This window comes from Leptopilina heterotoma, unplaced genomic scaffold, assembly GCF_015476425.1.
Source record: "Leptopilina heterotoma isolate Lh14 unplaced genomic scaffold, ASM1547642v1 Lhet_152, whole genome shotgun sequence".
NCBI lineage: Eukaryota > Metazoa > Arthropoda > Insecta > Hymenoptera > Figitidae > Leptopilina > Leptopilina heterotoma.
The window spans coordinates 1,168,846-1,193,718 of record NW_025110868.1 but is presented as its reverse complement, the minus strand read 5'-3'; the positions used below and the strand labels follow the sequence as shown (position 1 = coordinate 1,193,718).

The 24,873-nt window shown below is 20.3% G+C and overlaps 2 protein-coding genes across 2 annotated transcripts in view; one reads left to right on the top strand and one right to left on the bottom strand.

The window, feature by feature from the left end:
* Nucleotides 1-24,873, top strand: part of LOC122498593 (tyrosine-protein phosphatase non-receptor type 13-like) — a 244,057-nt gene that overhangs the window by 44,405 nt on the left and 174,779 nt on the right. The gene's annotated exons all lie outside the window — the stretch shown is intronic.
* Nucleotides 7,935-21,341, bottom strand: LOC122498595. The gene is made up of 3 exons (XM_043606396.1): nucleotides 21,063-21,341; nucleotides 14,081-14,240; nucleotides 7,935-8,277 (listed from the first exon to the last, which is right to left on the bottom strand). Exons 1-3 carry the CDS (start codon nucleotides 21,204-21,206, stop codon nucleotides 8,123-8,125), a joined length of 459 nt encoding a protein of 152 aa, XP_043462331.1. The 5' UTR covers nucleotides 21,207-21,341; the 3' UTR covers nucleotides 7,935-8,122.

Here is a 24,873-nt window from a genome sequence, read left to right as displayed (position 1 = left end):
AAATTTTTTCATTTATACAAACTGAAACTAAAAAATTTAAAAAATTTACTCTTAGTAAGTAAATTTATTCTTAGTGTAAATTTTAGTATAGTAAATTTTAGTATAGTAAATAGTATATAGTAAATAGTTTAGTATAGTAAATAGTAAATTATTGTAAGTTTAGTGAATTTACTCTAATTTTAGTAAAATTTCCTTTTAGTATAAATTTTACCAAGTCCACTTGAATTTAGTTCAAAAATAGAAAAATTTACTTCCGTTTTTCAAAAAAAAAAAAAAAAAAATTCTAAAAACAAAAATAACTTTTCCTATTTAGAAAATTAATAATTAATGTTTTTTTCAATTTTTATAAATTCGATTATCATAATAGCAGATTATCACTGCTTTTAAAGGAAAAAGAATATACAGTACCCATCTAATTGAATATATTCGTAAAGGGAAAATGTTTAACCGTAAATCCTCCCTCATCACTCGAGGGAACGTGAGAAGATCTTGATCCAAAACACAGTATATACGTATGCGAGTGTATATAAGCATACATAACTCTACCTGTAATCCAAATTCACACATATATACGTAAGTATATGTATGTGAACTCGAAACTCAGCCTCTCTCGGCAGAGGCAGCTGCATAAGGTGGTTGATTTGGTTTCAACTTGAATTTCAGATATTTTCGAACTAACTTTCGACTTATTCATATGGAATATAATTGATCTAATCTATACTCGACACACTTCCAATTAATTGCTTTGCTATTATTTCCTTAATTATATAATTGATTATTAATTATAATTTCAACAAGTTCTATTAGTTTCTAAGTTTCAGTTTTGTTTGCAGTATTGAACCTTCATCATCTGCTGTTGAACCCTTATTATAACCTTTACATGAATTCTTGTTATGAATTTATTGTTATTTATAAAAATAATTGACTTCCTCCGAATGATTTTATTATATTTATGAAAATAATTAAATTTTACAATAAATTTTATAAAAACAATGAATTTTAAAAAAATTCCTGTGAATATAATTAAATTTTAGCGAAGAATTTTGCTTACAAAATTCAATTATTTCTAAAAACTGCAATTATTAGTAACTTTGCGAAAATTCAATTATTATCTAACACTTAAACTGAAATTCAATTATTAAAATACAAACATAGATAAATAATTAATTGAATAATTAAATGTTTCTTAAAATTAAATTCTTATACATTGTAACTCTATCAACAAATTTTTAAATAATTTAATTTTTTCGACGAATTTAAATCAAATTTTTAAGAATAATTATATTTTTTTAAAAATTGAATTTTTCACACTTTCAATTATTTGCAGTTTTTAAATTCTAATATATATTTAATTGAAGAATGTCAGAATAATCAAAATTTCGTATATATTTAAATTTTAAACAAAAGAATTTAAAAATTCTCAAAGAAATTTGTCACAAATTATTTTTAAAAAATTGACTTGAAGAAAAATTTTACTGTTTTCAAAACCATTTGTTTACAATATTCAATTTTATGAAATTTCAATTATTCGTAAATTCTTCAATTGAATAAATATTGGAAAATAAAAACTTAAAATAATATTAAAAAAAAAATTCAATTAAACTTTTTCAAACAATTTAATTTCAAAATTCAATTATTTTTAAAAATTCACGCTGTATTGCTTTTAATGTTCAATTATTATCTAAACTTTTAACTGAAATTAATTTTTAAATCAATTTTTATCAGAAAATTCTACTAGAATTCAATTATTTAAATATAAAAAAAAATAATTTATTGAATAATTGAATGTTCCTCAAATTTCAATTGTCATAAAGAATTTAGCAACATATTTTTAAATATAATTGAATTCTTTCGACGAATTTTAATACAATTTTTAAGAATAATGACTTTTTTTCGAGAAATTTGAATAAAAATGTATTTAAAAATAATTGAAATTCTGCAATGAGTTTTATTATTTATGAAAATAATTGAATTATTAAGAAGAATTTTATAAAAAAAAGTTTCAAACAATTGATTTTTTTTTAAATGTATGCAAATTCTATTTTTAATAATTGAATTCCTGTGAAATTTTCATTATTTTAGAAAATAATTGAATTCTTGTATTATGAATTTTATTAAAAATCCTGAAAATAATTGAATTTCTGCAAAAAATTTTCATAATTTTGAAAATAATTGAATTTTACAATGAATTTTTTAAAAATTTCTAAATATAATTGAATTTCAGTAAAGAATTTTGCTATTTATAAAGATAATTGAAATGTTGACGAGAATATTTAAAAAAAAATTTTCAAAATAATTAAAATTTTGCAATGAATTTTAATAAAGTTTATGAAAATAATTGAATTTTATTACTTTTAAAAATAATTGAATTCTTGTCGTGAATACTATTATTATTTAGGAAAATAATTAAATTTTGCAATGAATTTTTTTAAAAATCCTGGAAATAATTGAATTTTTGCGAAGAATTTTATTAATTTTCAAAATAATTGAATTCTTGTGATAAATATTGCTATTTTTGAAAATAATTGACTTTTTCCAAGTGAATTTATTATTTATGAAAATAATTGAATCCCTGAAAAAAATTTTAAAATTTATGAAAATAATTGAATTTTGCAATGAATTTTATTAAAATTTTTAAAAATTATTGAATTTTATTACTTTTAAAAATAATTGAAAATAATTGAAAAAAGAATTTTTAAATTTATGAAAATAATTGAATTACGCAGCAAAGAACTTAATGTCAAATTTTAAAACATTTTTTTAAAATTTAAAAAAACATTGTGCATCTGACTTAAGTAACTTTTACTACTTAGGCTAAAAATTTGTCCGACATTGACTTGTACTACTGATTCTTCACTTGAATTTATTTTTTGTTTCAATAAAGTTTTTGACAGTAAATTTTTTTCTCTCGCTTAGTATTTCCAAAACTTGTGCTCGATATTAATAATACCACAAAAAATTTTCCACTATTTCTTCACTGGAAAAAAAATTCTTTAAATTTGAAAATAGAATTTAAAATTTTAAATTGTCGGAAATTTTAGCCTAAAAATAGAAAATAAAGAAAATCATAACGAGTCCCTTGTGAATCGAATGTAGAACTCGATTAAAGGGCCAAAGATTTTGGCATAAGTTCAAAAAGATCAATCACTGTAATAATGGTTAATGCGAATTGGCAGCAGTCGAGCGAGAAATTTCCCACGACGATACATTTTTGACAAAATATAAGAGAGAGATGGGCACAATTGCAATATTTATTTCCTCGGCGTTCGTATTAGTGCAGAAGAAGTAAATGAATATAGTTATATTCATAATGGGGTAATAGTAGCACATTTTGTCTCAATTTGGTATCTGCAGATAAACTGTGAGTCTAATATTTGTTAAAAGTGTAATAATGGGGTAATAATGGTCTAATATTGGCCAAAAGTGTACAAATGGGGTAATAATAGTCTAATATTGGTCAAAAGTGTAATATATGTAAAAAGTGTAAAAAAAAGTGTAATGGGGTAATAATGGTCTAATATTGGCGTAAAGTGTACAAATGGGGTAATAATGGTCTAACTCTGACCAAAAGTGGAATAATGGGGTAATAATAGTCTAGCATTGGCTAAAAGTGTAATAGTGGGGTAATAGTAGTATAATATTGACCAAAAGTGTAATAATGGTCTAATATTGGCCAAACGTGTATAAATGGGGTTATAATAGTCTAATATTGGTCATAAGTGTAATAATGGGGTCTAACGTGTATAAATGGGGTAATAATAGTCTAATATTGTCCATAAATGTAATGATGGAGTAATAATGGTCTAATATTGACCATAAGTGTAATAATGGGGTAATAATGGTCTAATATTGGTCAAAGGTGTAATAATAGGGTAATAATGTCCACAAACATAATAATGGGGTAATAATAATCTAACATTTGCCAAAAGTGTAATAATGGGGTAATAATGGTCTAACATTGGCCAAAAGGATAATGATGGGGTAATAATAGTCTAAAATTGATCATAAGTGTAATAATCGGGGTAATAATAGACAAATATTGGTAAAAAGTGTAATAATGGGGTAATAAGTCAAATAAAGAAATAATAACATTCTAATAATACCGTAAAAACAGCAGTCCACTGCAAATTTTCCAAAGCACTTAATTCCCGGTTCTTATACATAAAATATAGCGAAAAGGAGGAGGTAAGGTATATAATAACGATAACCGTGTTACGAGTCAATTTCTCACCAATCCACCTTCCTCACTGGATTTGCCCCAAGAATAGGCAAACGCCTCGAGGGCATCGATCATAAACGAGACTTGCATCTCTTCGATGAATGATTACACCCTCTTTACTCGACTCCTTCCCCCCCCCCCCCTCACTTGCTACAATATATATATATACATATAATGTGCTTAAATTTGCAAACGATGCCATACAATCTGCCACGTGTGCAATAGCAAATGTCCTGATAATTCAGGAGTCGACCACAGTTATTTCACGTGCGGAGGGGTAAATTAATTTGTTGGCTGATACACCACCACTAACCAATCACTATAGATCATTTTCACTCTCACCCCACCTCCTCCTCTTAACCCAAAGCTATTTTCATTAATAGACTTGATAAACTTTCACTGAATTTAAAGTGACAATAATTACCTTCATAAATTTGGGAATATTTAATATATCAATTATAATTTTCATATATTATTGGAATATTGATATTTGTTGTAATTAAACGGTATGTGTTTGATTATCGCTATTTTTGAAAAATAATTAATGTAAAGTTAGTTAATTAAAATTTACTATACTGTATCATACATGTGAAATTAATTATAAAGAATTGTTTAATTAAATAAATTTCAAATATTAACATAATTATTTAGATTTATTTTTGAAATTTCAAGCAATTTGAAACAATAAAATAAAGAAGAAATACAGTCAGTTTATTTTCTTTTTTTTTAGCAAGAAATAAAGTTTTTCGCTCCACCCTCAAGTTCAAGTGTACGTGAAAGTAAAAGTAAAAGTTTTTGTTTCTGATTAATTAGACGAGTTGTGAATAAAATTTTATTGACGTATTCTCTTCTTTTTAATGAACACAAAAATTATTTTTGAAAGTTATTTTTGAAAGTTATTTTTAAAAGTTATTTTTTAAGCTGTTTTTGAAAGTTATTTTTGAAAGTTATTTTTAAAAGTTATTTTTAAAAGTTATTTTTGAAAGTTATTTTTAAAAGTTATTTTTAAAAGTTATTTTTGAAAGTTATTTTTAAAAGTTATTTTTTAAGCTGTTTTTGAAAGTTATTTTTGAAAGTTATTTTTAAAAGTTATTTTTTAAGCTGTTTTTGAAAGTTATTTTTGAAAGTTATTTTTAAAAGTTATTTTTTAAGCTGTTTTTGAAAGTTATTTTTGAAAGTTATTTTTAAAAGTTATTTTTTAAGCTGTTTTTGAAAGTTATTTTTGAAAGTTATTTTTGAAAGTTATTTTTAAAAGTTATTTTTTAAGCTGTTTTTGAAAGTTATTTTTGAAAGTTATTTTTAAAAGTTATTTTTTAAGCTGTTTTTGAAAGTTATTTTTAAAAGTTATTTTTTAAGCTGTTTTTGAAAGTTATTTTCTTAAGTTATTTTTTAACTTGTTTTTAAAAGTTATTTTTTATAGTTATTTTCTTAAATTATTTTTAACTTGTTTTTGAAAGTTATTTTTGAAAGTTATTATTGAAAGTAATTTTTTAAATTATGTATTTTTTAAGTTATTTTTGAAAGTTATTTTTATTTTACAGTTTATTTCTTTACTAAAGTTGTGCGATTTTTTATTTATTTATTTATTTTTTTTTTTTAAACTAAAAAAAACAATAAGTTTTTTATTGGACTCACTTTGTACTTTTTTAATTGGCAAACTCTTTTTGTGATTGGAAAACACTGTTAATAAACTATAGTCAGAAAAAAAACATATACACATCAATTAAATAGTGAATTTTAAATTATAAAAAAATTGAACAAAGTAAAAGGTCAAAAAAAAAAAAAATGTAAACAACCATCAAAAATTGGATTATCGAGAGTACGAACAACAGTGGAAACTAATGGACTGCCTAGAATGAATGAAAAGCATTTTTATGAAAACGAATTTGATTGATTTTGACATTTATTTTAAAATGGTTTTATTTTTCGTGAACAAATAACAAAAAAAAGGTGAAAATTAAATTTTATCGAATAAATAAAAACGAGAGTTTTGTATATAAATAAAGAGATAAAAATTAAAAAAAAGAAAAGAAGGAAAAAATCAAAATTACAAGAAAAAAACAACTAAAAAACAAAATTCAGGAATTTCGATAAAATTCATTGTAAAATTCAATTATTTTCTTAAATAAAACAATATTCATCACAGAAATTCAATTATTTTTAAAAGTAATAAAATTCAATTATTTTCATAAATTTTAATAAAATTCGTGACAAATTTTCAATTATTTTCAAAAATTTGCTTCAATTAAATAATTTTTAATATTTACTATTTTAATAAAATTTCCCAAAAGTATTCAAATTATTTAATAAACAATTTCGACAAAATACTACACGAATATTGAATTATTTTCAAAAATAATGAAAATCTCACAAGAATTCAATAATTAAAAACAGAATTTGCATAAATTTTTTCAAAAAAATCAATTGTTTGAAACTTATTTTATAAAATTCTTCTTAAATAATTGAATTTTTATAAAAATTTCTAATAAAAGTTGATTTAAAAATTAATTTAACTTAAAGTTTTAAATAATAATTGAATTTTGGAGCAAATTTACTAGTAAATTGCAATTTTTAGAAATAATTTTTTTCATAAATAGGAATATTCATCAAAAGAATTTAATTATTTTCAAAAAATTTAAAATTATTTTAAGTTTTTATTTTCTTATATATTTATTTAATTGAAGAATTTCCGAATACAATTCTATTTAAAAAATTTGTTTGCATTCAAAAATGTCCAACAATAATTATTTTCACTTAGTTCCAGAATATTGTAAAAATATTACAAAAATTAAATTATAATACAAATTTTTAAGGATTTTTTACTTAAATAACCTTTAATTGAAATTTCAACTTTGAAAAAATAATAGTTTCAGTAAATTCTAGTTTGAAAAAATATTTTCCAATAAATTTTATTTCGATAAAACAATAGTTTGAATAAATTATGGTTTGAAAAATTATAGTTTCAGTAAATTCTATTTTGAATAAATTTTAATTTAAAAAAATAATAGTTTGAATAAATATAAATAGTATTTTGAAAAAATTCTAATTTCGAAAAAAACAATAATTTGAGTAAATTCTTTTTCGAAAAAATATTAGTTTCAATAAATTTTTGTTTAAAAAAAAATACTTTTAATAAATTGTAGTTTGAAAAAATAATAGTTGTAAAAAAAAATTGTAGTTTGAATAAATTCTAGTTCGACAAATTAATAGTTTCAAATTTCGAAAAATAAGACTAATTTCAATAAATTCTAGTTTGAAAAATTAATATAGTTTGAGTAAATTCTATTTCGAAAAAATAATAGTTACAATAAATTTTTGTTTGAAAAAATAATAATTTAAATAAATTGTAATTTGAAAAAATAATAGTTTGAGTAAATTCTAGTTTGAAAATTTTTTAAAATAAATTCTAGTTCAAACAAATTGGTGATCAATGTTGGATTATTTTTTTTGGGAAATAAAATATTGGGAAAAATGATTTGCTTGGTAAATTTTTTTTTTTTTTTTTGGGAAATATAATATTGGGAAAACATTTTTTGAGAATAATTTTTTTTGGGAAAAAAATTTTGGGAAAATTGACCCCCCACCGAATTGAAATGATGAAAATAATTTTAAAGAAGTTAAAACAATTTTTGACAAAAATAATAAGATTTTTGTTTTATAATGTAGAAAATTTAGTAAAATTAGTTATGAAGAAGAGGTTATAATAAATAAGAAGTGTAGATACGGCTTTTTTTATTTGAACCACAAGTGAGTATATAAAATCATTTTGTCACAAAGATATAAAAAATAACTAGTAAAAAATTGATTTAAAAAAAAAAAGGAAAAAACAATAAGAAATGAGAAGAAAGTAATGAATGACTTGAAAATCGAGGGCAATGTGTTCATTGTTCAGTGAATTGTCTCCTAGTGAGCAGCGACAATTAGCGTGAGCGCGGACTCTGTATTTGGCGGCACCCGGACGTTAAAGCTGCTTCTGGAATTTCCGAGAGTATACGGTTCGTCGCAGACCACAGCGAAGCTGCCCCTTTCATTGAATACGCTCAAATGGTGTATAATCCCTGCATCCATATATATACAAACAACATTATTTATACATACAAACACATATATATATATATATATATATATATACATCATATATCTGCTCATATTTTGTATACAAAGCAATTCAAACATATTGCTCTCGTATTTACTCATGCGTATTGTTTTCAATCAAATATTCATCACTTTCCAAAATTTCTTGATCCACATGAGATTTAAATACAAAAGCAATTACAAATATACCGCGAAATTTCATTTTACGATAATCTACTTATATATGAATTTTGCAGAGAAAATTTTAACTAATTTTCAATTTTTGATAAGTTGTTACATTTACTGACATTTTGCTTTTTTCAATTATTTAAAATTTACTGTAATAAATAAGTAGAAAGTTATATTTTTACGTCAGTTTTGTTCATTAGTTAAAATTAAATTAACTATAATTTCAAAAATTAAATTAACTATAATTTCAAAGGTTAAATTAACTACAATTTCAAAGGTTAAAAAAAATTACTAATAAATAATAAAGTAATTTACTAATAAAAGCTAAAAAAAAATGATTTTAAAAAATTGTCTGGTAATTTGTTAGTAAATTTTGACAAATAATCAATTGTCTTCTAATTTATTATTAGTTATTTATAATTTATTTATAATAATAATAATAATAATAATAATAATAATAATAATAATAATAATAATAATAATAATAATAATAATAATAATAATAATAATAATAATAATTTATTTATTATTAATAAATATTTATTATTCATTTAATATAGCATCCAGCCCCTCTATTATTATTATACTAGCTCCTCCGACGGCTGCAAGCGGCCGTCTACGGTGCTAGTTTTTATATGTCCATTGTCCAAGTCCATTATTTCATTAATAATAATATTCAAATTTTTTCAGTTAATAATTTGCTTATTTATATTTGAAATGTTGACGTTTTTTTGACAATGCAAAATAAGATTTATTAGAAGTACTTTCTCTTAACAAAAATAAAATTTATATATTCGCGCTCTTTTTAAATAACATACGACTGCAGCGCCACCTTCACATGTACAAACAATTTTAAAAACACCCTTCTATTAAGATTTTACATTCTCATTGCCCATTCTTTACTTCGATACTTTTCGATACATTCGACCTTTCCACTCCATGTCTTTTTTAAGAAAGGATATTATCGTACTCTACTTATTATTAGTATTTAACTAATTTTAAATCTAAAAAAACTCTAAATTTAAAATAGTAAAAATGTTTATTAATTTAAATTAGTGACTAAATTTTTGCTCTTGAATTAGTAAATTTTTACAAATAAATTAGTTGAAACTACTATTTATTAGTAAAATTTACTAATTCAAAAGCAAGAAGTTAGTGAGTTAATAAATTTTACTAATAGTGTTTTCCACTAATTTATATTAATAATTAAAAATAAAATAATTTTATTTTAATAATACAATAATTTAACTAATAGACAGTTTTTTCTACTAATTTATTTGTAAAATTTATTGACTTACTAACTTTTTTTTCATAAAATAATAAATTTTACTAATAAATAGTGTTACCTACTAATTTATTAGTAAAATTTATAGTAAAATTTATTAATTCACAAAAAAAATAAATAAAAAAAAAATAAATAAATAAAAAAAAGTAAAAAATTAAAAAAAATTTTTTAAGTAGAAAATAAATTCACTAATAAATAGTGTCTTCTACTAATTTATTAGTAAAATTTATTAATTCAAGAACAAAAAATTTTACTAATAAATAGTGTTTTCTACTGATTTATTAGTAAAATTTATTGACTTACTAACTTTTTTTTTCATAAAATAATAAATTTTACTAATAAATAGTGTTGCCTACTAATTTATTAGTAAAATTTATTAATTTACAAAAAAAAATAAATAAAAAAAAAATAAATAAATAAAAAAAAGTTAAAAAGATAAAAGTAAAAAATAAAAAAGTAAAAATTTTTTAAAAATTTTTTAAGTAAATAATAAATTTTACTAATAAATAGTGTCTTCTACTAATTTATTAGTAAAATTTATTAATTCAAGAACAAAAAATTTTACTAATAAATAGTGTTTTCTCTACTGATTTATTAGTAAAATTTATTAATTCAAGAACAAAAAATTTTACTAATAAATAGTGTTTTCTACTGATTTATTAGTAAAATTTATTTATACAAGAAAAAAAAATTTAACTAATAAATAGTTTTTTTCTACTAAGTTATTAGTAAAATTTATTAATTCAAGAACAAAAAGTTAGTGAGTTAGTAAATTTTACTAATAAATTAGTAGAAAAAACTGTCTATTAGTAAAATTTACTAATTTAAAAGTTCGTGACTAAATTAAATTAGTTAACATTTGTACTAAACCAAAAAATTTTTTTCGTAATTTTGCATAAAAGTTTTGTGAAAAGTTACTACAAATTTAATTTATGTAAAAACTAATTTCCTTAAAGTTTCTCACTAAAAAAATAAAAATGTAGCAGAAAAATTAAAACTAGTCCAAAAGAGTTTAAAAATTAATGAATAATCAAATTTTTAGTAAAAATGACGACTAATTGAAAAATTAATGGAAATTAATGAACGACATTTTTAGCATTATTTGGATTTTAAGAGGAATTATTTGGCATTTTGAATTATTAGGCAATAGCCTTTAAATAAACATGTTCTTAAAATAAACAAAACTTCGCTAATTTATGTATATATATACGATATAAATGTTTGTAATATATTGAGAATTTCAATTTCACATGAATTATTGGAATTATTTCTGTAATTGAACTTTGATTAATGCCAAATGTTGTATTTACGACTACTATAGTTTATCAAATAATTTATTGGGTCTTCACTGAAAGTTTAATAACGATAATAATAAAGTAATAGTAATAATAAACCTACGAATGTAATGTGTAGTTTACGCGAAATTAGTAGATCGTATTAAATAGATGAAAATTATTGAAAACAGCTCTCTCAAGTGGAATTTAATATTTTGTTTGTGAATTTTGAATTTTTGGCAAAAGTGAGCCACTAATTATTCATTGTAATTAGAATATTTTGAATTTAATTTTTTAAATATTTTTGTCGATAAATTTTAGTGAATTTTTGAACTTTAATAGTTTTAAACTTTTCGTAATATTTTCAGCAAGCTTTAAGTAATTTCGAGTAAACTTTTAGTCATTTTTTATTAAAGTTTTATTATTTTTTATTTAGTAAACTTTCAGTAAACATTTCGTCATTTTTAGAAAAATTTCAGGAATTTTTAGTAAACTGTTAGTCATTTTTTGCAAACTTTTACTACCTTTTAGTAAACTTTTCCTAGATTTTAACAAACTTTTATTACTTTTAGTAAACTTTTAATAAACTTTTTCTAATTATTAGCAAACTTTTAATAAACTTTTTCTAATTTTTAGCAAACTTTTAATACTTTTTAGTAAACTTCCAGCAAATGTTTTGCTATTTTTAGTAAAATTTTGGAAATTTTAATATTAAACTTTTAGTAAACTGTTAGAAATTTTAACTGAATTTTTGTTAATTTTTAGCAAAGTTTCATAATTTATTAGTGATTTTTCAGTAGACATTTCGTAATTTTTAGTAAACTTTTATTACTTTCAGTAAACTTTTAGTAAACTTTTTTTAATTTTTTGCAAACTTTATTACTTTTTAGTAAACTTGTAGTAATTTTTAGCCAACTTCTATTACCTTTTAGTAAACATTTCCTAATTTTTAGCAAACTTTTATTACTTTTTAGTAAACTTTCAGCAAATGTTTTGTTATTTTTAGTAAAATTATGGAAATTGTAATATTAAACTTTTAGTAAACTTTTGGAAATTGTAACTTAACTTTTGTTAATTTTTAGTATAAACTTTCATAATTTATTAGTGATCTTTCAGTAAACATTTCGTCATTTTTAGTAAAATTTCAGGAATTTTTAGTGAACGTATAGTAATTTTTAGCAAACTTTTATTACATTTTAGTAAACTTTTCCTAATTTTTAGCAAACTTTTATTACTTTTTAGTAAACTTTACCTAATTTTTAGTAAACTTTTATTACTTTTTAGTGAATTTTTAGTAAACTTTACCTAATTTTTAGCAAACTTTTATAAACTTTTTTGTAAACTTGTAGTAGTTTTTAGCAAACTTTTATTACTTTTTAGTAAACTTTACCTAATTTTTAGTAAACTTTTATTACTTTTTAGTGAATTTTTAGTAAACTTTACCTAATTTTTAGCAAACTTTTATTACTTTTTAGTGAATTTTTAGTAAACTTTACCTAATTTTTAGCAAACTTTTATTACTTTTTAGTAAATTTTTATTAAACTTTCAGTAATTTTTAGCAAACTTTTATAAACTTTTTTGTAAACTTGTAGTAATTTTTAGCAAACTTTTATTACCTTTTAGTAAACTTTTCCTAATTTTTAGCAAACTTTTATCACTTTTCAGTAAACTTTTAGCAAACTTTTACCTTTTATTAAACTTTCAGTAAACTTCTCTTAATTTCTAGACAACACTTTTAAATTTTTGAGTAAACTTCCAGGAAATGTTTTGTTCTTTTTAGTAAAATTTTGGAAATTTTTAGCAAACTTTTATAATATAAAGGATCTTTCAGTAAACATTTCGTAATTTTTAGTAAACTTTTAGTAATTTTTAGCAAACTTTTATTACTTTTAGTAAATTTTTTCTAATTTTCAGCAAACTTTTTAGTAAACTTGTAGTAATTTTTAGTTAACTTTTATCACTTTTTTTAGTAAACTTTTAGTAAACTTTTCCTAATTTTTTTATCAAACTTTTATTACTTTTCAGTAAACTTTTCCTAATTTATAGCAAACTTTAATTTTTTTTAATTAAACTTCCCAATTCTAAAAATAAAAAAATAAAATCTAAATTTCCATATTAAAAAAATTAAAAATTAAAATTAAAGAAAAATAAAATAGAAAAATGAAGAGAAACAAAAACAAAAATATTTTAGAAACAAAATTCTTTCACTTTTATATAGAACAATGCGTTATTAACGAGACAATTAATAGTGAATAAATACGGATTCAAAGAAGAATCGTGATAATAAATTGGTATTTTATTAATGAACAAACAAACAGGAATGTATTCATAAAAAAAACCGTGTTACAAGCATCAAGCAAAGAAATGAAGGTGAAGCTCCTTTACGAGCTCTCTCTCTCTCTCACACTCTCTTTCTCTATATACCATGAAAAATATTGGAAAAAGCTTGAAACGTACTTTATTGGATTTCAGAATATCTACTTATGAGGTTATCACTATACAGTAAAATTCGAGAAAAGAAAGAAAATTTATTTTCTGATAATAATTCAATCATCTCATATAATCCAAACAATGTAATTTTTTTCAGTAGTAAATTATTTTTTTTTACCTATCCAATTCCTTTTACCTAATTTCAACTATTGAATTTTTTCACTCTTTACCTTTTTTTTTTAAAGAAAAACTCTTCTTTTATTCATAATATAAAATCTTGAACATTTTTTTCGTACGTCATTTACTCGTATGATAGCATTGAATTTTCTTTTATGAATAAATCATTATCTTATTATGATCCAGTAAAAAAATTTCTTCATCTTATCGTTCCTAAACTGTTTTTTCGATTTTTTTATTAAAAAAATTTAAAAAATTAAAATCTTATATTTTAATACCAATTTTTTTTTTCTTCTTTTACGGAAATTTTATTTTTTTTAATTAAAAAAAATATTGCGGAAGATTAAAATTTTTCTTTTGGAATTATTTTCAGATGGGAGATTTTTTTCTCCTTTTTTTTTTGTTTTAATTATAAAGTTAGAAGAACATACCATTGTTAACGTTCAGAGATATTGTAGTTCTATAAACTCGTTTGGTTGGATTTGATACTTGGACTGTACGACGAAAAACAGTTTCGTCTGCACGCCTCAATCCGATAATCAAATCACCGATGAATCCTGTTTCTCGTTCATCTGAACCAGCCACCCTGGGCTAAAAGAAGAATTAAAAAAAAAGGAAAAACAAGAAGAGGAAAGTAAAAGTGGAAATGCAAAACAAAAAAATTTTCGCTTCAGGCACTTTCATCTTACTAGGGAAATAAATTTTGCCAGCGCGAATATTCCAGATTATTTTCCTCAAACGATAAAGAAAAAAAACAAGAAGCATTTCTCGCACACTTTTTCCTCAATTAATTTTTTTTAGTTTATGAAGTTGAATCTTAAGTATTTTATTCAAACTTATTTATTTTGATCATTTTGTGAATTTTATATTGACCATTTTGTAAATTTAATTTTGACAATTTTCTGTACTTAATTCTGCCAATTTTGTATTTTATTTTGACCATTTTCTGTACTTTATTTTGACCATTATTTGTATTTGACTGTGATCATTTTGTGTACTTAATTTTGACCATATTTTGTATTTTATTTTTACCATTTTTTGTGAATTTAATTTTGACCATTTTCTGTATTTTATTTTTGACCATTTTGTGAATTTAATTAAAATAAAAAGAAAATCAATATAAAGTAAAAAAAATGGTCACAATTAAATACAGAAAATTGTCACCATTTTGTGTCTTTAATTTTGACCACTTTCAATATTTTATTATAACCATTTTCTGCATTTAATTTTGACCATTTTTTGTATTTTATTTTTGACCATTTTCAGGCTTCACACTCAATCATTTATTTTAAAAAAGTATTAAAAAGAAGCTTTAATACTGAAAAAAAGTAGAATAAAAGTTGAAATCTAAAATTAATTTTAAAGAACAAAAAAAAAATTGTTTTAGTCGATTCACAAAAATTTGATTCAATACCTACTTCCCTGGTTGTTTCTTAATTTCATATAAAAATATTTATTTTTATTCTAATCCTGATAAGATGTTTAATTTAAATTTTTGAAAAATTCAATTATTTTCTAATTTCTAAATTTTTATCCTAAAAAAATAATTGTATTTAAAATTAATTTTTAAAAGTAAACAAATAAAATTATTTAATAAAATTTAATTTAAATTCTTCCCAGGAATTAAGAAAATAAATTAATAATTTTTCTAAGTAAAAATATAAATGTTATTACAGTTTTACAACAATTAAAATTTTCAACAATTTCAATTTAACAAAATAATTCAGGAATTTATCAATTTTTTGAAAAATAATTATAATTTATGAAAATAATTGAATTTTTGCGAAGAATGTTATTAATTTTTTTTTAAATATTTAAATAATTGTGAAGAATTAGAGAAAAAGTTTATCAACATTTTGAAAAATAATTGAATTTCTCAGAAGAATTTAATTTATTTATAAAAAAATAATTGAATTTTTGCCGAAGAATTTTATTCAATGTTTTTTTTTAAATAATTGAATAATTGTGAAGAATTTTATTTATTTTTTTAAGTAATTAAATTCTCGTTAAAATTTTTATTATTTGGGAAAATAATTGAATATATTGTGAAGAATTAAAAAAATAATTCAAGATTAATTTATCAATTTTTTGAAAAATTATTTTAATTTATAAAAATAATTGAATTTTTGCGAAGAATGTTATTAATTTTTTTTTAAATATTTAAATAATTGTGAAGAATTAGAGAAAAAGTTTATCAACATTTTGAAAAATAATTGAATTTCTCAGAAGAATTTAATTTATTTATAAAAAAATAATTGAATTTTTGCCGAAGAATTTTATTCAATGTTTTTTTTTTAAATAATTGAATAATTGTGAAGAATTTTATTTATTTTTTTAAGTAATTAAATTCTTGTTAAAATTTTTATTATTTGGGAAAATAATTGAATTTTTGCGAAGAATGTTATTTTTTAAAATAATTAAATAATTGTGAAGAATTAGAGAAAAAATTTATCAATTTTTTGAAAACTAATTAAATTTTTCTGGAGAATTTTATTATTTATAAAAATAACTGAATTTTTTGCCAAAGAATTTTATTCAATGTTTTTTTTTTTTTAATAATTGAATAATTGTGAAGAATTTTTTATTTATTTTTTTTAAGTATAATTGAATTCTCGTTAAAATTTTTATTATTTGGGAAAATAATTGAATATATTGTGAAGAATTAAAAAAAGAATTCCCGAATTTATTTATTTTTTAGTTTTTGAAAAATAATTATAATTTATGAAAATAATTGAATTCCTGCGAATAATTTTAATTCTTTTTAAATAATTGAATTCACGTGAAAATTTTAATATTTGGAAAAATAATTTAATTCTTGTGAAGAATTTAATTTATTTATTTTTTTTAATTGCATTCTCATGAAAAATTTTATTATTTGGGATAATAATTGAATAATAATTGAATAATAATTGAATAATTTTGAAAAATTAAAGAGAGAATTTATGAATTTTTTAAAAAATAAATGAATTTTTCAGAAGAATTTTATTATTTATGAAAATAAATGAATTTCGAAAAAGAATATTATTATTTATAAAAATAATTGAATTCTTGTGGAAATTTTTATTATTTTAGAAAATAATTGAATTCTTGTGAAGAATTAAAAAAAATCTTTAAAACTATAGGTAATTGAATTCTTGAGAAGCATTTTATTATTTATGCGAAAATAATTTTTATTCTTGTCTGGAATTTTATTTAAATTTTTATAAATAATTGAATTTTCCTGAAAAATATTATTGCTTGTAAAAATAATTGAATTCTCGCGGTAGAATTTTATAAAAAGTTTTTAAATTGATTTTCATCGAAAAATTTTATAATATATTTTAAATAATTCAATTTCTGTGATAATTTTATTAACTTCTAAAAGAATTGAATGTTTGCGAAGAATTTTATCAAAAATCTTTTGTGGAATTTTATTAAAATTGTATTGATATTGAAAATAATTGATTTTCGAAAAGTTCTTGAGAATAATTGAATTGTTTTAAAGAATTTCATTACAATTTTTAGAATTTTATTTTTTATTTCAACTATTAACAAATTTAAAGTGTTGCAAATTTCCTCAAAAAAATTTTTTTTAAATTGCTTTTAGTGTCATAAATCTAAAAAAGAAAAATATAAAAAATAGTGACTATTTTTTGTATTTAATTTTGACCATTTTGTCCGTATTTAAAATTTCTTGTGTGTATACATTAAAACTAGTGGAGAGTTGGATTAATTGAAATTAAAAGTCAAAGTGCAAAAAGCAATATAACATATCTCTTCTATAAGGAGAATTTTAATTAAACCTTCTTGCACAAGTCAATGAAGTCTTTCATATATATATATACATAAGTTTGACTGCAATGAAACTCACTTTCCGAGGATGAATTCTATTTTATCCTTACTCATGATATGCTTTGGTGAATACTAATTTTCAAGCCAAGTTTAGTGTCTGAATACAAATCGAAAAAAAATTGCTTCTTTCCCTATATTTTTTATGTGTGTGTGAAAATATAAATACAAGAGAGATAAGGCTTCCTAAAAAATTTATACACACCATATAACGAAAAATGGAAAATATCTATATAACATGATTTAAATAAAACGACTGATCTGGGAATAAAAAAAGTTCTTCTTTAATTTGCATTTTGAATTTATTTCATTTTAAACGATCGTAAATTTTTTTCTGATTGATTAATTATTATTGAGCGAGAAAAATATTAGTTTTCCATAAAAGTCAAATTTTAGTAATTATTTTATGAAAATAAAATAATAAATAATAATAAGAAATTCAAGACAATTTAGATTTGTTATAAAAAAGGAAAAAAACAATATTGTCAAAGTAACTTAATTCCTATATTTTCTCATGAATAATTAAATTTGTAAAATAAAACTTGGACACGAAATAAAAAAAAAGTTTTCTTCTCATAAAAAAAACGTGGATTGTAAAGTTAAATATTAGCAACTATTTAAAGAACAAAGTTCACGTAATTCTATTGGTAGAAAATAGAAATCATAAAAACTTCTTAATATGGTCGTTAAAATTTATTTTTTAATTTCTTTTTAAAAATAAAGTAAACAGACTTGTCTCTCAAACTATCTAACACTCAAAGTGGAAAAAAATATAAAGTCACTCAAAGTGGAAAAAAATATAAAGTCAAGACTGTGTTAAAAAAATTTCATTGAAATCGTAAAATTCAACTTTTTAAGATATTTTAAAACAAATAAACAATGAGCGACACTTTCAATTTGAATTATACAAAAAAAAAGTTGTATGATAAAAAAATTACAATAGGAAAGATTTTATTGTAAAAAAATGTAATAAAAGTAAAACTATTATTAAGAAAATTGTAAATGAAACTTGGACACGAAATAAAAAAATTTTCTTCTCATCTTTCGAAATAAAGGAAAATATTGTAACGAAATGAATTTTACAGTAAAAGATTTATGAAAGAAATTCTATTATAAAAAATGTATAATTTGAATATTTGAATTCTTCTCAATAATTATTATTATTACTCTGGAAAATAATTGAATTTTTGCAATAATTTGTAAGTAATTTGTAATAATTTGTAAATCTTCAATTAAATATATATTAGAAATTAAAAAATTTTAAATAATTTCAAAAAAAATCCGCAATTAAAGTTTCTCAAAAAAAAAAAAAAAATCAAGTTTACAGAATTGTTAGTTAAAAATATGAAAAATTCAAATCTTCAAAGATTTTAATCTGAAATCTTTTCAAAATTCAATTATTTATAAAAATTTACGCTCTAATGCTTTTAAAATTCAATTATAATCTAAAATTTTAACTGAAATCCATTTTTAAATCAATTTTTATTAGAAAATTCTACTAGAATTCAATTATTTAAATACAAAAATAAATACTTTATTAAATAATCGAATGTTTCTTAAAATTAAATTCTTATAAAGAATTTTATATATAAATTTTTAATTAACTAAATTCCTTTGGCGAATTTTAATAAAATTTTTTAAAAAAATTTTTCGTGTAATTGGATTAAAATTGTATTAAAAATAATTGAAATTCTGAAAATAATTGAATTTCTAAAAAGAATTTTATTATTTACAAAAATAGTTGAATCCCCGTAAAAATTTTATTATTTATGAAAATAATTGAATTATTGCGAAAAATTTTATTAAAATGTTTAAAAAGAATTGAATTCATGTGAAAAAAATTTGTTATTTTTGAAAATAATTGAATTCTTCAGAAGAATTTTATAAATATTCTTTGCGAATAATTAAGTTTTTCGAAATATAATAAATATTATGAAAATTTCATTTAAATAATTGAATTCTTATGGAAAACATTATTTGTGAAAATAATTGACTTTTTCGATTAATTAATTTAAAATAGTATTAAAAATAATTGAAATTCTTCGATGAGTTTTATTATATTTATGAAAATAATTGAATTCTTGCGAACGATTTTATTAGAATTTTTTTAAATAATTGAATTTCCAAGGAGAAATTTATTTCTTTTAAAAATAATTGAATTCTTCTGATGAATATTGTTATTAATGAAAATAATTGAATTTTGCAAAGAATTTTATTTAAATGCCTCAAAATAATTGAATTTTTGTGACTAATTTTATTATAGTTATCTTTAATAATTGAATTCTTTTGAAAATTTGTTTATGTAAATAATTGAATTTTTGAGAAGAATTTTATTAAAATCTAAAAGAATATTTGAATTATTACAAAAAAATTTAATTAAAATTGTATTTTAAATAATAATTTATTTCTTTAAAACAATTTTATGAAAATATTTTTGAAAAAAATTGAATTCCGGTGAAAAATTCTAATATTTTGGGTAAATAATTGAATTCTTTTAAGGAATTTAAAAAAAAACATTTTTTTAAATAATTCATTTTTTCGAGGATCTGAAATTAAATTTTTACAATTGAATAATTACATTTTTCGAGCAATTTCTGTAAAATTTTATTAAAAATAATTGAAATCCTGCGATAAATTTTATTATTTTTGAAAATAATTGAATGATTGCGAAGAAATTTATAAAAAAAAATTTGGTAAATAATGAAATTCCTGTGAAATTTTAATTATTTTTTTTAAAGTAATTAAAAGTTTGTGTAAAAGTTTATTAACAAATTTTTTTAAATAATTGAATTCTTTTGGAAAATTTTATGAAAATAGAAATTGAAAATCATTGAATTGAGGAAAATTTTTTCCGAAAATAATTGAATTCGAAGGAAGAATTTAATTATTTCTAAAGATAATTGAAAATTTTGATGAGAATTTAAAAAAATTGTTGAACATAATTGAATTTATTTATTTTTTTTTTATTTTTTATATTTTTTATTTTATTATTTTTTTTTATTTTATTATTTATTTTATTATTTATTTTAGTTTATTATAATTTTTATTTTATTACATTTGAAAATAATTGAATTTCTGCAATTATTTCTAACTTTTTCAAAATTTCCAAAATATCGTACAAATTCCGAACTTTTCGTTCTTTTTTCAATCAAATTACGGACGTTACGGACCTTTTTTTTTAAAAACGGACTTTTACTGACTTCAAGCAAAGTTACGGACTTTTACAGAATTTACGGGCTTAATTCAACCCCTTCAAGTTTGATTCCATAAAAATGTTTAATTCAATATATAAAATACCTATATTTAATTCAAACCTATTTTTTGGTTGTAAAAAAAAATTTTCTCACTATATGGTAAAAAAACGAAAAGGAATAAAACAGAAAAGAAAAATTATTTTTTATTAGAATAATAAAAATTAAATTAAATTAAATTGATATTAAAAATTAATTTAAAAGAAGAAAACAAAAAGATAAAAAATCATTGTTTGTTAAATTTTAATGTTTACCCAAGAAGGCAGAATTTTTTTCGTTCAATAAATTTTTTTTTTAACAAGAGATGTAAATGAAAAATAGGTGCAAAATTTACCAATTCAGAGGGTGAAATGATGTCCTTATCAGTAAGATCAACGTGGATTAAACCTCGTTTTTCAGTTTCCTCAGCAGCAGTCGAAGCAGTAACAGCACTGAATACGATAAATAAAAAAAAAACTTTTAACAGATTGAGAATCATGTTTGACAGTAAAAGAGTGTGTCTCTGACTTGAATTGAGGAGGATAAAATAGAGTTAAGGATTCGGATGAGTAGAATCGTGTGATCGTCCGCAGGTACGTTGGGGGCTTTTTAATAGTGTCCGCGAAGGTCTCCTCTTGAGATACGACTTATCTATAGAGCATTTTATTCTCTCTCCCTCTCCCTTCCTCTGGCTTATTTTTTTCCATTCTTTCTCTCTTTTTCCCTCTCTCTCTCTCTTTCTCTTTCTCCTCCGATTTGTCGTGTCCCCCTATCGTTGTAACTTGCCTTTCTGCAAGGAATACGAATGAGGAAAGAGCCGGTTGGACAAACGAGAAGTTCAACTCGAGCACGTCCGTTGACTATCTTATGCTCGATAGCAGCTTTTTCGTCCAGGACTCCAGGTATTAAAGCCTTCCTTCCTTCCTTACAACCACCACGTCGCCCTTTAAAACAACTACTAACTATAGCAATGCACTTTGTCCCCATAATAGGTTCTTATAATTGTGCAAAAAAAAAAGGCACTCGAACACAACTTTGTTGAAATTCCTGTGAAATACCGAAGAGAAGGAATTGTTAACTGCTCGCTTAAACTGAATTTGGTTAAAAATAACTAAACCAGCCACGATTTAACTAATAAATAGTAATTTTTACTATTTTCTATTCACTGCTAAGTAGAATACTATTTACTGCTAAATAGAACACTTTTACTGCTAAATAAACTATTATTTATTTATTATTTACTATTATTTACTATTATTTACTATTATAACTATTATTTACTATTATAACTATTATTTACTATTATAACTATTATTTACTGCTAAATAAAAAAATAATTACTATTTACTATCAAATAGATTACTATTTATTGTTAACAAGAAAATTATTTGCTATTTATCATTAAATAAGAAACTGTTTACTATTGAATAAAAAACTATTTATTACTAAATAGAAAAATATTTACTACTAAATAGAAAACTATTTACTACAAAATAGAAAACTATTTACTACTAAATAGAAAACTATTTACTACTAAATAGAAAACTATTTACTACAAAATAGAAAACTATTTACTACTAAATAGAAAACTATTTACTACTAAATAGAAAACTATTTACTACTAAATAGAAAACTATTTACTACTAAATAGAAAACTATTTACTACTAAATACAAAACTATTTACTACTACATAGAAAACTATTTACTACTAAATAGAAAACTATTTACTACAAAATAGAAAACTATTTACTACTAAATAGAAAACTATTTACTACTAAATAGAAAACTATTTACTACTAAATAGAAAACTATTTACTACTAAATACAAAACTATTTACTACTACATAGAAAACTATTTACTACTAAATAGAAAACTATTTACTACTAAATAGAAAACTATTTACTACTAAATACAAAACTATTTACTACTACATAGAAAACTATTTACTACTAAATAGAAAACTATTTACTACCAAATAAAAAATATTTACTACTCTCTAAATTTGAATTAATAAAAATGTTTACTAATTTGAATTAGTGACTGATTATTTCCATTTGAATTAGTAAATTCAATTCATTTTACTAATAAATAGTAATTTATATTATTTTCTATTTACTGCTAAGTAAAACACTATTTACTGCTAAATAGAACACTTTTATTGCTAAATAAAATATTATTCACTTCTGAATAGAAAAATATTTACTATTTACTACTTAATAAAAAACTATTTACTATCTATTGACTAACAAATATATTACTATTTACTGCTAAAAAGAAAATTATTTACTATTTATCATTAAATAAGAAACTGTCTACTACTGAATAAAAAACTATTTATTACTAAATAGAAAAATATTTACTACTAAATAGAAAACTATTTACTACTAAATAGAAAATATTTACTACTCCTTAAATTTGAATTAATAAAAATGTTTACGAATTTGAATTAGTAACTGACTTTTTGCTTTTGAATTAGTAAATTCAATTCATTTTACTAATAAATAGTAATTTTTGGGGGAAATTTGCATCACTTTAAATTCGTTAATAATTAAAATAAAAAAAAAAATTCTAAAAATTGTAATAAAATTCTTAAAAACGATTCAATTATTCTCAAAAACTTTTCGAAAATCAATGATTTTCAATAACTATACAATTTTAATAAAATTCCAAAAAAGATTTTTGATAAAATTCTTCGCAAACCTTTTAGAAGTAATAAAATTATCACAAAAATTGAATTATTTAAAATATATTATAAAATTTTTCGTAGAAAATCAATTTATAAACTTTTTATAAAATTCTACAGCGAAAATTCAATTATTTTCACAAGCAATAATATTTTTCAGAAAAATTCAATTATTTATAAAAATTTATAATAAATTCCAGACAAGAGTAACAATTATTTTCGCATATAAATAATAAAATGCTTCTCAAGAATTCAATTACCTATAGTTTTAAAATTTTTTTAAAATTCTTCACAAGAATTCAATTATTTTTCCAAATAATAAAATTTTTCGCGAGAATTCAATTATTTAAAAAGAATTATATAAAATTCTGTACAAGAATTCAATTATTTTCATAAATAATATAATTCTTCTTAGAAATTCAATTATTTTTTAAAAAAATAAATAATATTTTTCTAATCTTCAATTATTTATTATCTAAATTTTTAATTGAAATTCAATTTTCAATGAATTCTTATTATGTAGAAAATTCCACTAGAATTCAATTATTTAAATGCAAAAGTAAATAATTTATTCTTCTATCAAGAAATTTTGAAAAATAATTGAAATTTTGATAAGAATTTTATTACTTTTGAAGATAATTTAAATTGCCACTACAATTTTTAAATAAAATTTTGAAAATAATTGAATTTCTGCAAAAAAATGTTATTACTTTGAAAAATAATTCAATTTCTCCAATCATTTTGTAACTTTTTTCTAAAATTCAATTTTTTTTAGTGTTCTCAACTAAAATTCAATTTTAAATCAATTTTTATTAGAAAATTCTATAAGAATTCAATTCTTTACATACGAAAATAAATAATTTATTGAATAATTAAATGTTTCTCTAAATTGAATTCTCATAAAGAATTTTATCCATAAATTTTTAATTAATTAAATTTTCTCATCGAATTTTAATAAATTTTTTTAGAATATTTACATTTTTTCGATTTAAATTGTAATAAAAATAATTGAAATTCTGCCATGAGTTTTATTGCTTATAAAAATTATTGAATTCCTAAAATGGATTCTATTATTTATGAAAATAATAATTGAATTATTTCGAAGAAGTTTTAAAAAAAAATTTGCAAATAATTGAATTGCTATGAAATTTGCAATTTTTATAAAAATAATTAAATGTTTGCATAGAATTTGATCAAATTTTTTTTTTAAATAATTGAATTTTTTTGAAAAATATTATTAAAACAGTAGATATTGAAAATAATTGAATTGAGGATAATTTTTGAAAATATTTGAAATTTTGTCAAGAATTTTATTACAATTTTTGAAAATTATTGAATTTCAGAGAAGAATTTTATTATTTTTAAAGATAATTGAAATTTTGACAATTTTTTTTTGAATTTTCGAACATAATTGAATTTTTGAGAAGAATTTTATTAATTTTTAGTAATTTTTCTAAAATTCAATTGGTTTTAGTGTTTTT